General features: G+C 44.2%; 1 protein-coding gene and 1 long non-coding RNA gene across 5 annotated transcripts in view; one reads left to right on the plus strand and one right to left on the minus strand.

Annotated features, from left to right (window-relative positions):
- Positions 1-17,284, minus strand: part of IL17REL (interleukin 17 receptor E like) — a 119,451-nt gene that overhangs the window by 86,200 nt on the left and 15,967 nt on the right. Inside the window, exon 1 of one of the 4 annotated variants that reach the window (XM_063927141.1) lies at positions 1,273-1,366. The exons of the other annotated variants lie outside the window; for them this stretch is intronic. Within the exon in view, the coding sequence (XP_063783211.1) occupies positions 1,273-1,275 (3 nt within the window). The 5' untranslated portion in view covers positions 1,276-1,366. Of the gene's footprint in view, positions 1-1,272; positions 1,367-17,284 lie in introns of those variants that run through there. 4 annotated transcript variants of the gene reach the window in all.
- Positions 1-17,284, plus strand: part of LOC134932585 (uncharacterized) — an 83,293-nt gene that overhangs the window by 729 nt on the left and 65,280 nt on the right. Inside the window, exon 2 of the long non-coding RNA XR_010179412.1 lies at positions 15,404-15,533. This is a non-coding gene — a long non-coding RNA (uncharacterized LOC134932585). The remainder of the gene's footprint in view (positions 1-15,403; positions 15,534-17,284) is intronic.

Here is a 17,284-nt window from a genome sequence, read left to right on the forward strand (position 1 = left end):
ATATTCAACTGGTTTTGTTACACATTTATAATATATCATACCTCCCAACATGACCCTCTACAGGAGGGACACAATGCTCTGCTCCTGGACTTTTCTCTTAATGTATGATTGCCGGCACCTGTGTTAAACAGGTTAATGGATAAGACAGGTGTTTCATCACAGGTGATGGCAATCATACATTAAGAGGGAAGTCCAGAATTAGAGCATTCTGTACCTCCTGGAGAGGGTCATGTTGGGAGGTATGTGTAAGGAAAGTGTCAGATATCTTAGCCATACACTGACAGTTATTTCATCGCAACCCACAGATTTTTTTGTCCTGAAAACCTGCTGGGCTTTGTCATATTATTGTTCCCTCACAGGGGAGGGGAGACAGCATTTGCATTTTAGGCTGGAATGCACCTGGGAAGTGCTCTGCAGATGTGGATAAGAATCTGCATGCTGCAAACACATGGGGCAGATGTATTAAGCCTAGAGAAGTGATAATGCAGTCATAAATATTTACAGATTGGCTGGTGCATTATCACCTTGCACGTATCACTGCTTTATCACTTCTCCAGGCTTAATACATATTAAAACATCACATTAATGTGAACATATACAACAATAAACTTCAGAAAACAATACAGAATAAAAACAAATAATACAGATTCTTTTTTTTCATTTAAATAATAGGGCCTAATTCAGCTTCATTAGCAGTTTTGATCAAATAGAAAAACTGCTACTGCTTATAATCACATGCAGGGAGTCGCTCAGCACAGGGCAAAGCTGTCCTGCATGTTAAGTGCTGCCCAGTGATGCAATCACAATGCAATTGCGACCGCATCGCAGAAAGCAGCAGTTAGTGGAAGCCCCCAGCATACGCAGCCAGGCTGCATATACAGGTGCACCGCTGGCATGTTTCCTATTGCAGGATAAGCAGGTGACATCAACGGGCCACCCCGAAAACTGTCATGCGTTTCCTGTTCCCCTCACCCCCAATACCGCGTCGTCACGCCAAAAATGCCCTCTGCCTGTCAATCACATTGCGATCGCATCCTACTGGGATATAATCATAGTGCCCGGCCCTGCGCGCCACTGACTCTACACATGTGCAAATGGCGAAAAAACATTAATTTGCGATTTCAGCAATATTACAACTCATACTGAATTAGACCCATAGTAAGAAAACACCATTTTCTAAAACTAAACGTTTATATATATATATATATATAATTATTTATTTTGAAGTAGCTTTTACGTATTAAAAAGAGGAGCCAGATGGACAGAATTTACCATTTATTGATCCCCTAGACCAGTGGTTCCAAAACTCTGTCCTCAAGGATCCCCAACAGTTCATGTTTTCCAGGACACCCAGAGGTGCACAGTTTACAACTTACTTCCCTAGACCAACACCCAACTAATTACTATATGATGAAGAAGGAGGAAGGGTGGAGGCAACACATTAGCAACAAGATCGTCCTAAATTTAAGATATCTTATAAGAGCCATTCTACAATTAATGGTTGTTGTTCTGCAAATGCCTATTGCTGGGCCAACCCACTCAGTTGCATTATATTTCTACCTTAGACTTTAGATGCTTTCCATATAACTCAATAATCATGTGAGGTAAAGCATTTTCATATAATCTTGTATTCTCAAAGCCAAGTATAGAAGGCAGGCTAAAGACTTGTGTGATTGACTCCATTTAGCTGTTGTAATTGTACCATACTTGCCTACCTGACCCTCTCCATGAGGGAGAAAATGCTCTGTTCCTGGACTTTCCTGGTAATGTATGATTGCCATCACCTGTGGTGAGATAGTTAATTGATAAGAAAGGTGTTTCACCACAGGTGATGGCAATCATACATTACCTGGAAAGTCCAGGAACAGAATATTTTCTCCCTCATGGAGAGGGTCAGGTAGGCAAGTATGAATTGTACTGTAGTTGGAGACAGGGAGTGACGAAAGGTGTCTGTGTAAAAAAAAAAAAAAAAAGGCTTATAGGGAAAAGTGGAAGTGAGTAACGAAAATATACTACAGTCTTTATTACCCAACAGAAAACCCCTTTTGCAAGTTCACAGCTGCCTGGGAATCACCTTTCTATTCCAAGCGGCAGATTTATTGGTTGTTTGATGAAGACTGTACAGTAACAGTTTGCAGCACTTGTTATGCTCCTAGGCTTACATTTATGTCACATTTACAAAGGATTAAAGCATAATAGAAGGATTTAAAAGAAGATATTAATATTCTATAATAAAATTTAGAAATCTGGGGAGTTATATTGTTTTTAATATCAGATGGAGGGGAGAATTTTGAGGTGTAGTTGCATGTAGCTTAATCTCTGTCACAGAGGACATGTTGAAGATTTGCTATATATATAATTTGACAGCAGGCTTTCTTTCTTTAAAAATGACTACACAATGGGGGTAATTCGCAGCATCAAATTTGTTAGCAGATGGGTAAAACCATGTGCACTGCAGGGGGGGCAGATATAACTTTTGCAGAGAGAGTAAAGGTGGGTACACACTAGTAGATATATCTGCAGATATATCTATGGACGGATCGGGAAGTGTGCTGTGCATACACACTGCCCGATCCGTTGGGGACTGATGTCATGAACTGGGCGGGAGTGTACCCACGCCCGCCCAGTTCAGCTGTCAATCACCGCCGGCCGCCGCAGCATGTGTACGGGCGGTCGGCCTACCGCCCCGTACAGACACAGTGACGCGCCAATATATCGGTAGATATAATGGCCGTCGGCTGTGCTGCGCGGCCGACACGATACGTCTGTGAACGACGGAGTTCACAGACGTATCGGCCGTACACACTGGCCAAAGGTCCCGCGATATATCGGCCATTCAAGAGAACGGCCGATATATATCGACCAGTGTGTATGGGTCTTTAGATTTGGGTGGGTTATTTTGTTTCTGAAATACTGGCTGCTTTATTTTTACACTGCAATTTAGATTTCAGTTTGAACACACCCCACCCAAATCTAACTCTCTCTGCAAATGTAATATCTGCCACACCTGCAGTGTAAATGGTTTTGCCCAACTGCTAACAAATTTGATGCTGCGATCAACTTGGAATTACCCAAAGTACCCATAAACTTGCTAAAAAGTCCTCACTGTGTGGCATGCACCCAAATAGACATATACAGCCAGGTATTAAAGACAATAGTTTAGGTCTTAGATTGGTTTTGAAACTTTTCAATTTGTGCACTGCTTTGCGGATCAAAATCATGACGACCTTAAATAATAATGCAAATGAATTCAACCACAAAATGTATTTATTTTTCTGATATCAAAACTAGGAGTGCACCATATCTACTGTTAGAGGATTCACTTTGATCCCTAACCAAGGCCCTGATTTATCAAGCCTTGGAGAGTGATAAATTGCAGGGTGATAAAGTATCAGCTAATCAGCTCCTGACTGCCATGTTACAGGCTATGTTTGAAAAATGACAGGAGCTGATTAGCTGGCACTTTATCACCATGCAATTTATCACTCTACAATGCTTGATAAATCTGGGCCCAAATCTGGTGACCATTGGTGCAATGAAAATAGATGCCTATGAGTAAAGTAGCTTTAGGTAATTAGTTAGTTAGTTAGTTAGTTAGTTAGTTAGTTAGTTAGTTAGATGTATCATTATGTATCAGTAGGTGGACACACAAGTAGACAAAGTATTGCACCAGAGGGTGATGTACCCACATTAGGTAGTTATACAGTAGCAGTGGTACAGCTTCATCCAGCAGCAAGTAACTCCCAAGATTAGCACTTAAGTGATTTGTAGCTGTGATTTGTAGCCGAGTTTGAGACATCATTGCTGTCAAAGAAATCTGCCCATCATAACATAGATCACTGTAACTGAGGTATCAACCACTGGCTTCAAATTCATCCTAGCAGTATAAACAGAGCCGGCCATAGGCATAGGCAAACTAGGCAATTGCCTAGGGCATTTGATATCCCTAGGGGCATCAACAGCTTCTGCTGATTAAAATGATATGCAGCATGCCTATATTCTGTGTGTAGCATTTCATATGCAGATACAGCCACAGTCTCACACAGTATATAGGCATGCTGCATATCATTTTAATCAGCAGAAGCTGCTTGTGCATCCTAGCCACATAGCAATGCAAATAAGAGGCATTGTCATGAAAACAAAATGTGCCCGACGTAAGCAATGAGGCAAGATTTATGAGGACACATCTGTATTCAAGCAGAGGCAGGGGTCACAGTGTTAGTGGCAGTGAGAGTGTTGTGTGCATGTGAGTAGGTTGGTTGTGCAGTAGTGTTCGGAATATGTGTAAGGAGCATTATGTGTGTCATGTAAAAATGCATTAATAATGTGCAACATATGTGTAAGGGGCACTATGTGTGTCATTATGTGTATAAGGGCATTAATAATGTGCGCATATGTGTAACAGGATACTACTGTATGTGTGTCATTATGTGTATAAGGGCAATAATAATGTGCGGCATATGTGTAAGGGACATTACGTGTAAAAGGGCATTAATAAAGGTTGTCATAATGTGTAAGGTGCATTATGTTTATAAGGACATTAATAATGTGTCTCATATGTGTAAGGGGCATTACTGTGTGGCATTATGTGTATAAGGTGCTCTACTATGTGGCATTGCGTATAGAAAGGGCACTACTGTGTCATCTAATGTGAATAAAGAGCAATAAGGTGTGGTGTAATGTGAATAAGGAGCAATTCAGTATGATGTAATATGAATAAGGGATTCTACTGTGAGGAGTAACGTTTCTAAGGTAAAGTGATACTACTGTGGGATGTAATATGAATTATGGACACTATCGAATGATCAAATGTGAATAAAGTTGCAGTACTGTGTGGCGTAATTGGAATTGGGGTTACTATTGTGTGGCCATGCCCCTTGCCAGCAAAAACACCCCCCTTTTTGGGCTGTGCGCCAAATGTGCGAACTGTTCCTATTTAAAATATAGGGGGTACAAACCCCAAAATAAGGACTGCTATTGAAATGAGTGATGGTGCTGGGAAAGAGGTGCAAGGTCAGAGGCGGAACCAGCGGTGGTGCTAGGGGGCACCAGCCAAAATCTTGCCTAGGGCATCATATTGGCTAGGGCCGGCTCTGAGTATAAAGAATGTAACTCTCTTTGCCTCTACTACCTTTTGCCAAACACTTTAGGGTGTGCCTGTATAGTGAAGAGCATGACCTGCCCTCAAGGATGTACCCTCTCAATGCCCTCTGATCCTCATTTTGGGGCCAGGGACGGCCTTCAAGGGCAAAAACACATACTTTAGATGCAACTGTGATAAATTACTTTTAATTGTTAGCAATAACAATTTAATAGTAAGAATTATTATTACTAAATGCTAACATATAATACTTTAACAGTTAAAAGTAGCATGATAAACTTAGAAGTTCAGAACTACAGATTGTCCTCATACACCTAGCGTCTATACACCATAGGGGGTAATTCTGAGTTGATCGCAGCAGCAAGTTTGTTAGCAGTTGGGCAAAACCATGTGCACTGCAGGAGGGGCAGATATAACACTTGCAGAGAGAGTTAGATTTGGGTGGGTTATTTTGTTTCTGTGCAGGGTAAATACTGGCTGCTTTATTTTTACACTGCAATTTAGATTTCAGTTTGAATAAACCCCACGCAAATCTAACTCTCTCTGCACATGTTATATCTGTCCCCCCTGCAGTGCAAATGGTTTTGCCCAACTGATAACAAATTTGTTGCTGCAATCAACTCAGAATTAGGCCCATAATGCGCAAGACGTCCTTTGTAACAGACTCTTTGAAAGGTGTAGTGTGTACCAACTTTTTCTTTAGATTTAGCACCTAATGTGCATCACAGACACAGCAAAACACCACTCAAAAGTACAGTATACTACAGATCTTGGGCTGTAACCACACAGGAATATACAGAGCTGTAAGTAGACATTTTGGTGCCCTGTGCCAAGGAAGAGCATTCGTGGATAGAGATTCAGACTCAATCATACACAGATGTACAAATGTCGCACATCAAATTAATCAGTGCAATCTAGCAGCGTTTTGTTCATTCCAGTTGTTTATTTCTACAAATATGGTGCACATTTTGAGCAAGAAAGACACTTGGTGTGGTTGAGTCACACAGGACCTGGAGTGCTGAATTGGGCTGTTTGGTGCAACTGAAGTCACAGTGTATAAGGACACATCTATATAGTTGGAAAATGTAGTTTTACATTCTCAAATTTCCAGCTTCCATAAATGCTTCCTAGTCTGCCCTGACTTTGGTAACTTTTTGGAGTTGAGTGTAGTCCTACCACATGGCGATATTGAGACCTCTTACTGGGGTTAAAATTCTCATTCACATTGTCATATAAAAAAGTGAGCATACTTATGACTGTCACACAATTAAGAACATCATTTTGTCCACCACACAATATAATACTATCATAGTGACCACCATACAGTATAAGAAGTATTCTTGTGACACCCATACAATACAAGGAGCATTCTTGTGACTACAATGCAATACAGATTTCATCCTAGTAATCACCATATAATAAAAATAATTTGTTTGAGACTATTATACAAAAAAAGAAAGCATTCTTCTAATTGCCACAACTGAACTAATGTGCCAGATACAGATTCCTGATAATTAGTTTATAAAGAAGTTTGCCATCATTTAATGTTGGTTGGAGCAAATAAAATGTTTAACAGAGAAATGTTGACATTGACATTGCCAAATAGTGCAGTAAGCAGACCACTGGCACTTCCAAAAACTGCTTTTGGAACCTGGACTGTTTAATGTAGTTTCAAAAAAAAGTATTTATACAAGAGTACAGTGAGATATTTAATGCTGGATTGTGGCTCTAGCAATCGTATCATTTGGAAAGATCATTATGCAAAAACACCCAGGTTCCCCTGTTTCAGTTTATTGCTATGACGGTACAGTAGGTGCAAATACTTTCTGCCAGGCATAAAAAATGGTTATGCCACTTAGGGCCTGATTCAGAGTCTCATGCTACTGTGACCACTTTAGCCATAGTTATTTATGTGACTACTGTATATGCTAATTCTAGTAATAGCTTTTCCCCTGGTATACAAACATGCATATGAAGGTGCAAGGACTAACACCATTTTGAGAGTCTTTAGATGCTGTAATACCACTGTAGATGGGGATCCGGTCATGTGACCGATGCTTGGGATCCCGGCGGTCACCATGCCGATGCCGGAATCCCGAGCGATCAACATCTCTACATTCGGCATGCCGACTAACAGGAGTATTCCCACTCATGGGTGTCCATGACACCCATAGAGTTGGAATAGAACCTGTGGCTAAATCAGCAAGCCACCGAGCCCGCTATGTGGTGAGCGCAGGATCCCCACCGCCTGTCACCCAGCCCCAACCCTGTAGATGCTGTACTACCACTGAGTGTGTCTGCAGACGCTGTAGCTCTGCTACACATGCGATCGCACACTTGCATAACGAAAATAGCCTCTTCCTGCAGGCGGTGACTATCTGATGGCAGGGCAGCAAAAAAACGTTGCCCAGCAATCAAGTCTGAATTACCCCCAAATCTGGCTATATACCAGCTTAAGAGACTAAGGGGGACATACTAAGCAGTGATAAAAGTGGAGAAGTGAGCCAGTGGAGAAATTGCCCAAGGCAATCAATCATCTGCTTTGTATAGTTTTATAGTATGCAAAATATAAATGTTACGTCAATGCTGATTGGTTGCCATGGGCAACTTCTCCACTTGCTCACTTCTCCACTTTTATCACTGCTTAGTAAATCTCCCCCTAAACGACTTGCGGTGACTTGCATTCTCTCCGTCACCAGCAATGCTATCCCATGGGCTTCAGGACTGACATATAAGCAAATGTACAGGCAATGGATTTGTGTTGTATTAAATTCCCAAACATTATACAATGAGATTTTTTCTCTAGTTCACATGTTTGGTGCTTTAACTGGATGAGTTCCCGTTATGGGAAATCAGAGAGGGATCACATACAGTATAAAGTCCTGCTATGGCAAAAGTTTGCAGGTCAGAAGACCATCTGGAACATTGTTTTACTTTTTATGTTTTTGCTGTTTTTTCCCATTTAGAAGACATTAATACTGTCCTTTTGTGTGCATAAGATGTATCTATGCTAAATACCTATTAGAAAAGCTGGGCATACACTATACAATTATCTGTCAGATAATCTGCCAGATCTGGCTGGTTGGAATGAAAACCTGGTAATGGATGTGAGCAGGGGTGTAGCGAGGGTGGCTCCAGTAGATCGCGAGCTACGGGCGCCAAAAAAGTTAGAAGGCGCAGATGGGGTGCACACTGACTCGGACTCAGAGACTAGGTAGGGAACAGGTCAGGCCAGTGGTGACAGCAGGAGACACGGACATCCAGCACATGCTGGAGCTCTGCCCACCCTCTTTATATATCTCACTGTCTGCTTGTAGCTGTGCAGCCGGGTTACTTTTGTCCTGCAGCCCTCACTGCTTCAGCACCTCTCCCTGCCCCGGATACTGTAGCACCTCTCTCTGCAGCAGCTGCTGCAGCACCTCTGTCTTCCCTGGCTGTTGCAGCACAACTTTCTGCCTCCGCTGCTGCAGACCTCTCTGCCCAGCTGTTGCAGCACCCCTCTCTGCCTCGGATGCTACAGCACCTCTCTCTACATTGATGCTGCAGCACCTCTCTATGCCCCAGTTGCTGTTGCCACTGCAGCACCTCTCTCTCTGCATTAGAAGCTGCAACATAACATCTATAAATGGCTCTACTGTGTGTAACATATATGAGCGGCTCTACTGTGTGGTGCAACGTATATAAGCGGCTCTACTGTGTGGTGTAACATGAATAATGGAAACTACTGTGCGGAGTAATGTGAATTGGTACTATTCTGTGGTCACACCCCTTCCCCATGAAGCCACAACCTGGAAACTTTCGCCCTGAGCTCCACAAGGTCTAGAACCGGCCCTGTCACCAATTTAGAAATTGTTAATATTTTTTATTTTCAAATGTAACATGCCCCCACATGTTGGCTAGACCCACAATTCAGCACAGGGGAGGGGGCGCCAAAACATACCCTTGCTCCGGGCACTATGGCACCTAGCTACACCTCTGGATGTGAGCACATGACAATCGATCATGTGCTTCCAAACACTGGAAAATGGACAAAAACTGTTGTTCATACAAATTGGTTAAATGATGGACAGGTTTTGTCCATTTTCCAGTGTTTGGTAGCAAATGGTCGATTGCCATTTGCTCTCATCCATTACCAGATTTCCATTGCAACCAGCCAGATCAGGCAGATTATCTGCCAGATAATTGTATAGTGTATGTCTATCTTTAGTGTTACACACTTGGGGATGCTATTCTCACTTAATGTAGTCTGTGCCTGCACAGGTACTGATATTGGCAGGGTGTGTTCAGAGCCCAGAGAGAGGCAGTGGCCATACCAGCCGGCAGTAGCCTTTTCCCCCAGTCCAGCACACACTGCTATGTATCAGGCTGCAGTGGTTCCTGGGAGGCTGCTGTTGCAGAACACAGTAGTCTGCTCTACCTGTGAGGTAAGAAGGGGGTGATCGTACTAATCGTGCCCCCTCCCCTGTATCTGACTCTGGCTGAGGGGCACATGGTGCTCCCCTGTGCAGGTTGGAGCTGCTTCGCTTTCTAAACTTATTATTTAAAAAGGGGCTGTGGCCACACCTTAATGATTAGGCCATGGCCCTCATTCCGAGTTGTTCGCTCGCAAGCTGCTTTTAGCAGCTTTGCACACGCTAAGCCGCCGCCTACTGGGAGTGAATCTTAGCTTATCAAAATTGCGAACGAAAGATTAGCAAAATTGCGAATAGACACTTCTTAGCAGTTTCTGAGTAGCACGACACTTACTCGGCAACTGCGATCAGTTCAGTCAGTTTCGTTCCTGGTTTGACGTCACAAACACACCCAGCGTTTGGCCAGACACTCCTCCGTTTCTCCAGCCACTCCCGCGTTTTGCCCAGAAACGGTAGCGTTTTTTCGCACACACCCATAAAACGGCCTGTTTCCGCCCAGAAACACCCACTTCCTGTCAATCACATTACGATCACCAGAACGAAGAAAAAACCTCGTAATGCCGTGAGTAAAATACCTAACTGCATAGCAAATTTACTTGGCGCAATCGCACTGCGGACATTGCGCATGCGCATTAGCGACTAATCGCTCTGTTGCGAGAAAAAAATAACGAGCGAACAACTCGGAATGACCCCCTATGTCCCCTTCATTGCCGGGCCCAGGCAAACTCTATATGGCCCTGCAGAGAGACACATCCAAAGTAGAAAGTTGTGCACATAAAACAAACATACAGTGCATTCGGAAAGTATTCACAGCACTTCACTTTTTCCACATTTTGTTATGTTACAGCCTTATTCCAAAATGGAATAAATTCTTTTTTCCCTCAAAATTCTACACACAATATCCCATATCGACAATGTGAAAAATTTTTTTAAAATTTTTGCAAATTTATTAAAAATAAAAAACTAAGAAATCACATGTACATAAGTATTCACAGCCTTTGCTCAATACTTTGTTGATGCACCTTTAGAAGCAACTATAGCCTCAAGTCTTTTTGAATATGATGCCACAAGCTTGGCACACCTATCTTTGGGGAGTTTCACCCATTCCTCTTTGCAGCACCTCTCAAGCTTATCAGGTTGCATGGGAAGCGTCGGTGCACAGCCATTTTCAGATCTCTCCAGAGATGTTCAATCGGATTCAAGTCTGGGCTCTGGCTGGCCACTCAAGGACATTCACAGAGTTGTCCTGAAGCCACTCCTTTGATATCTTGGCTGTGTGCTTAGGGTCGTTGTCCTGCTGAAAGATGAACCGTCGCCCCAGTCTGAGGTCAAGAGCGCTCCGGAGCAGGTTTTCATCCAGAATGTCTCTGTACATTGCTGCATTCATCTTGCCCTCTATCCTGACTAGTCTCCCAGTTTCTTCCGCTGAAAAACATCTCCACAGCATGATGCTGCCACCATCATACTTCACTGTAGGGATGGTATTGGCCTGGTGATGAGCGGTGCCAGGTTTCCTCCAGACATGACACCTGCCATTCTCGCCAAAGAGTTCAATCTTTGTTTCATCAGACCAGAGAATTTTGTTTCTCATGGTCTGAGAGTCCTTCAGGTGAAACTCCAGGTAGGCTGCCATGTGATTTTTACCAAGGAGTGGCTTCTGTCTGGCCACTCTACCATAAAGGCCTGATTGGTGGATTGCTGCAGAGATGGTTGTCCTTCTGGAAAGCTCTCCTCTCTCCACAGAGGAATTGCTTGTAGCTCTGACAGAGTGACCATTGGGTTCTTGGTCACCTCCCAGCCAGCTCTAGGAAGAGTCCTGGTGGTTCCGAACTTCCTCCATTTACAGATGATGGAGGCCACTGTGCTCATTGGGACCTTCAAAGCAGCAGATATTTTCTGTACCCTTCCCCAGATTTGTGCCTCAAAACAATCCTGTCTCAGAGGGCTACAGACAATTCCTTTGACTTCATGCTTGGTTTGTGCTCAGACATGCACTGTCAAGTGTGGGACCTTATATAGACAGGTGTGTGCCTTTCCAAATCATGTCCAATCAACTCAATTTACCACAGGTGGACTCCAATGAAGCTATAGGAACATCTCAAGAATGATCAATGGAAACAGGATGCACCTGAGCTCAATTTTGAGCTTCATGGCAAAGGCTGTGAATACTTATGTACATGTGATTTCTTAGTTGTTGTTTTTTTATAAATTTGCAAAAATCTCCAAAAACTATTTTCACTTTGTCATTATTGGGTATTGTGTGTAGAATTTTGAGGGGGAAAATCAATTTATTCCATTTTGGAATAAGGCTGTAACAATAACAAAATGTGGAAAAAGTGAAGCGCTGTGAATACTTTCCGGATGCACTGTACAGTACATACACACAAACAACGTAAAGGAGGGGCACACATACGCACATAAAGCAAACCAACCTGTTCTGAAATTGTGAAAGGATGAAAATCATCTCAGGCAGTCTATTCTCCTTTCTGCTGTGAGTTTATCATATCACATCTCAGCTGGAGACACCTGTTACATTGTAACACTCCCCATGCTCTACCCTCAGATAAAGCCAGAGAATATACAGACTCTTGACATTGCTGTATATACAGTGGAGACCATGAGGAAGCATGCACTGCCTTCTGTATGACTTACAATAGGCAATGGGGGTAATTCTGAGTTGATCGCAGCAGCAAGTTTGTTAGCAATTGGGCAAAACCATGGCCCTCATTCCGAGTTGTTCGCTCGTTCTTTTTCATCGCATCGCAGTGAAAATCCGCTTAGTACGCATGCGCAAAGTTCGCACTGCGACTGCGCCAAGTAACTTTACTATGAAGAAAGTATTTTTACTCACGGCTTTTTCTTCGCTCCGGCGATCGTAATGTGATTGACAGGAAATGGGTGTTACTGGGCGGAAACACGGCGTTTCAGGGGCGTGTGGCTGAAAACGCTACCGTTTCCGGAAAAAACGCAGGAGTGGCCGGGGAAACGGTGGGAGTGCCTGGGCGAACGCTGGGTGTGTTTGTGACGTCAACCAGAAACGACAAGCACTGAACTGATCGCACAGGCAGAGTAAGTCTGGAGCTACTCTGAAACTGCTAAGTAGTTAGTAATCGCAATATTGCGAATACATCGGTCGCAATTTTAAGAAGCTAAGATTCACTCCCAGTAGGCGGCGGCTTAGCGTGTGTAACTCTGCTAAATTCGCCTTGCGACCGATCAACTCGGAATGAGGGCCCATGTGCACTGCAGGGGGGGCAGATATAACATTTGCAGAGAGAGTTAAGCCCAGTACCCACGGGCCGATGCAGGAGAGATGTGTGCTGAGCGAACCGCTCAGCACACATCTCTCCTGCCGCTCAGCACAGCGCGATCTGTGCTGAGCGTGCGGGGGGAGACGGGGGGGCCGCTCATTTCACCCAGCGGGTGAAGTGAGCGACCCGCTAGATTGGCTTGCATGCAGGCCAATCTAGCAGCAGCGATAGCGATGTGCGGGGCCGCGCATCGCTATCGCCGAGGGGGCTACACACGGAGCGATCATGCCGATATTCTAAGCAATCTAGTCAGATTGCTTAGAATATCGCTCCGTGAGTACCCCCCTTTAGATTTGGGTGGGTTATTTCGTTTCTGTGCAGGGTAAATACTGGCTGCTTGTTTTTACACTGCAAATTAGATTTCAGTTTGAACACACCCCACCCAAATCTAACTCTCTCTGCACATGTTATATCTGCCTCCCTTGCAGTGCACATGGTTTTGCCTAACTGCTAAAAACTTTCCTGCTGCGATCAACTTGGAATTACCCCCAATGTGTGAAGGGGATGCAATCAATTTGCCGGCTGTCAGGATCCAGGCGGGCAGGATACCGACGCCGGAATCCTGACAGCCGACAATACTGAAAGCCGAAATCCCGGTGCACCAAACACCAAATCTTTGGATTCTGTCACAGTGCTACTTATATGGGTATTATGATTGCTGATGCAGCAATATTTCTAAACCTTGTCCATGTCCTGCACTGTTCTGTACTGTAAGTCACTGTTTTCTTGTTATGTTCATACTGTTTCTGTTTATGTATTTTAAAAGGTGCTGCGGGCTCCTTGTGGCACCATATTCATAAATATTATAATAATAATAATAATTAGACAGTAAGGGGGTATCCAATGGCTGCTGGTAATTGTATCACTGGGGGCTATTCTGTTAGCCCCAATGCAGCACGCTCCTACCCCCGATGCTGTCACTTATTGGGGATAATGCTTCAGGTGCCTCAGGCACCTGAAGCATAATCCGCAATAAGCGGGCTGCCAGGGTCATGAAACACATGGATTCGAGGACTCATCCCAGATCCAATGTGTTTTCGCACAATCCCGAGTCCAATTTTGGCCATTCAAAATGGGCTTTAATTGGATACCGCAATAATGACCATCGGTCATTAATAGCGATATCCGTTAAATTGGCATTCTTGGCTAATTGGATACTTCCTATAGAAGACTGCCAATTGAAAAAAAGATAAGGCTTCCAATTGCTCTAATTTGAGAATAAACGTGTTTTTGGTATCATACAAATGGGAAATCCATCCTAAGTATATTCAGAGTAGATTTACAAATATAATTAGCTAGAAACTTAAATTTTACAGTTTTCATATATAGGGCGGGATCCCGCCGCTTACACCCCGCTACTTACCAGGTATGTACAGTACATACAAATGTGATTAGTATCTCTCCTGATAAGAGCTGTTCTTTGCGATAGAAGGACTACTGGGTTTAGGACCCGAGAGCCAATCTGTGCATGCACATAGTGTCATGGTGGCTGCGGGGGCTCCTTGGGGGGATCCAATTGCATAGGAAATTGTGTAGAGACTTGCATAGGTTTCTATTGTGTAATGCAACCCAAAGATGGTGTCACCCACTGGCTCCAAGCTCCGGAATGCGATCTTGGTACATATGGAATTTTCTGAGTTTTAAAAAAATTATTCCATGTACTGTATATTTTAGGAAAAAGTAATTAGGGCATTATGTGGTTCATTTTAAATTCAACTTCAATGTGCCATAAATTTGATATATTTTAAAATTCCTGGGGCCGTTGAGACATCTGTGTGGCCCTGGTGATACTGATGGGGTTTACCTACATTTTGGAGTTGTGTCCATACCTCTAGTACTTTGCATGATTCTGCGAAGCTGCTCCATGTGCTTCATAGGGACATTTGTCCCACGCGCCAGGCCCTTCCAAAAAGCCTGGGTGGTTAGTACCTGCTCACCACCCCTCTCAGTGCCCCGGGTAATGCCCAAAAACATTCACTAATTGTTGCCAGGTGAGTTAGTCACTTTTTGTGCATTTCTTTGTTTGTTTTTCTGTTTGTTTTTGTAATCCTGCACAGGTGTGAAGTACAGGCAGGAATTGAAAGGTATCATGCAAATTATTTACTGTAGCACAAAGAGAACTTCACAAGGAAATAGTACATAGGGAAGTTCACAACTAATAGCTGTTCCTTCCTTAATGCTAGAACTTATAAAATGGTAACTATGTTTATTGAGGCATTACTCATGGTGCTGAATGGCATAAAAGACAATTAACTAGAAAGACAGCTGATTGCTGCAATTGGCATATTATTTCAACACAGAGCCTTCATTCTGAAATAAGTACAATGACTGTGCTGTAGAGGAAAGCAACATAAAAATAAACATCCAGACACAGCTTGTGTACATCTAATGCAGTGTAACAAGGATAGTAACCCCTTCATCCATGCAGGCGACTTTATTTTACAGTGCTTATAAATTATAATTAGATTTAGAACTATTTCCATCATGGTTAAATGATATCCTTCAGGGATCATCTTTCTTCTAACTGCAGAATACAGAGCATCATTTTGTCATATTTCCCAACATTTATTTTATTTCAGGGAGAAGAGTGCCTGGAGGGAGATGCAGCCTATCAGTGATGGGGTGAGGTGTCAGGACAAGGACAAGCTTGTACTGGGCCCCCTAACTGCAAGGTTCACTGTCTACAGAACAAAGCATGCTTCATTGAAGGTAAGACTGGGTACACACCTGACCGTCAGAGGACCCACCGTCGACCGAGCGGCCGATCAAGGTAAGTATACACACTTACCGATCAGCTCTTTGACATGCCAGTCAGGATCCTTACCCCTGGCCCAGCTGTGACACCAGCAAGTTTACAGCGTACTCATAGCCAGATGGCCCGATCTATCTGCAGATATATCGCCATCCAGTGTGCTGCAGAGTCGGATTCAGGATTCAGACCAACACTGGGTTAATGCAGGCACAGGGTCGGATAGGTACCAGAAGGGTACACCAGGGAAATGCAATGGCAGGGGCGTGACCAGCCATTGGGTAGGTGTGGTCATTTACTAGAGGGGTGTGGCAAACCCACAAAGGATACGGCATAGTTTTATAATAGTCTGTGCCCCTTTTAGTTTACTAATAATATGTACCCCCTTTTGCCCAACCACCCCTGAGACACCCTCCCCTGCCCACACACATGTATTATCCCCAGCAGCACACTTACTACGCTACTGTGACACATCAAATCCATGCAGGCATTGCTTACCGGATGTGTGGGTGCACCCCAAACATGTTAGATGACAACATGCACCAGCATGAGGTAAAAAGATGAAGGGGAAGAAAACTGAGAGGCAGGTGGGACAGGAGGGAAACAGCATGATAGAGAAGGAGAAGGAGAGAGAGGGTATATAGACACTGGGCCTAATTCAGCGTGGATCGTAGATGTGCAAAAAATTGCACATCAATGATCCATTACTCTGACAAGCGGGGGGACACCCAGCACAGGGCAAGTCGACCCAGCATGGCAGATCCAGCCCACAGCACCACAGTGGCAATGCTTTTGCATGTTTAGGGTAGCCCTCCGCCTACGCAGCCTAGCTACGAAGGCAGGTGGCTACCCGACATGTTTCGGGTTGCAGCAGCTGCGTGTGACCAGACCATGCCCCCCCCCCCCCCCCCAGGCCGCAGCAACGCTCTTCAAATGCTGTGTCGACGGCGTGTCAATCAAGCAGCAGCATTTGCAGATGGGAGATGCCGTCGCATCTCACAGTGTGTGCATGCACAGTGCATTTGCGCCTGCGCACACTTCAAAAGGCACCAGCATACGAATGCAATCGTACCTGCGTTCCATGCTAAATCGGGCCCAAAATGTAGTGGGATAGAAAGAAAGTGGTGAATAGGAACAGACAAAATGGGAAAGATGGGTAAGAGATAGCATGGAAAGAGAGAGATGATGTTAGAGGGGCAGGAAAAATCTCCTGCCCCAGTGAGGCAGGGATGTGCTGCTGTCAGTAAGGCGGTGATGTGCTGCTGTCAGGGAGGTGGCTATGTACTGCTGTCAGTGAGGCGGGGATGTGCTGCTGACAGTGAGGCAGGGATGTGCTGCTGACAGTGAGGCAGGGATGTGCTGCTGTCAGTAAGGCGGTGATGTGCTGCTGTCAGGGAGGTGGCTATGTACTGCTGTCAGTGAGGCGGGGATGTGCTGCTGACAGTGAGGCAGAGATGTGCTGCTGTCAGCAAGACCATTGATGTTCTCTTGTTAGTAGGGCAGCGATATGCTGCTGTCAGTGAGGCAGGGATCCATTGCTGTCAGTGAGGCAGGGATGTACTGTTGTCAGTGATTAGTGATTCTGCGAGTGATACTGTGGCTGTGTTATGAGGTTTTGGTGACAGTTATAAGAAGTTGAAGGGTGCAGTTACATTGAGAACTGTGCGGCCATTGGGAAATAATGACAGTCATGTGACCTAATGTGTTCAAT

Source organism: Pseudophryne corroboree, chromosome 6 (assembly GCF_028390025.1).
Source record: "Pseudophryne corroboree isolate aPseCor3 chromosome 6, aPseCor3.hap2, whole genome shotgun sequence".
NCBI classification, from domain to species: domain Eukaryota; kingdom Metazoa; phylum Chordata; class Amphibia; order Anura; family Myobatrachidae; genus Pseudophryne; species Pseudophryne corroboree.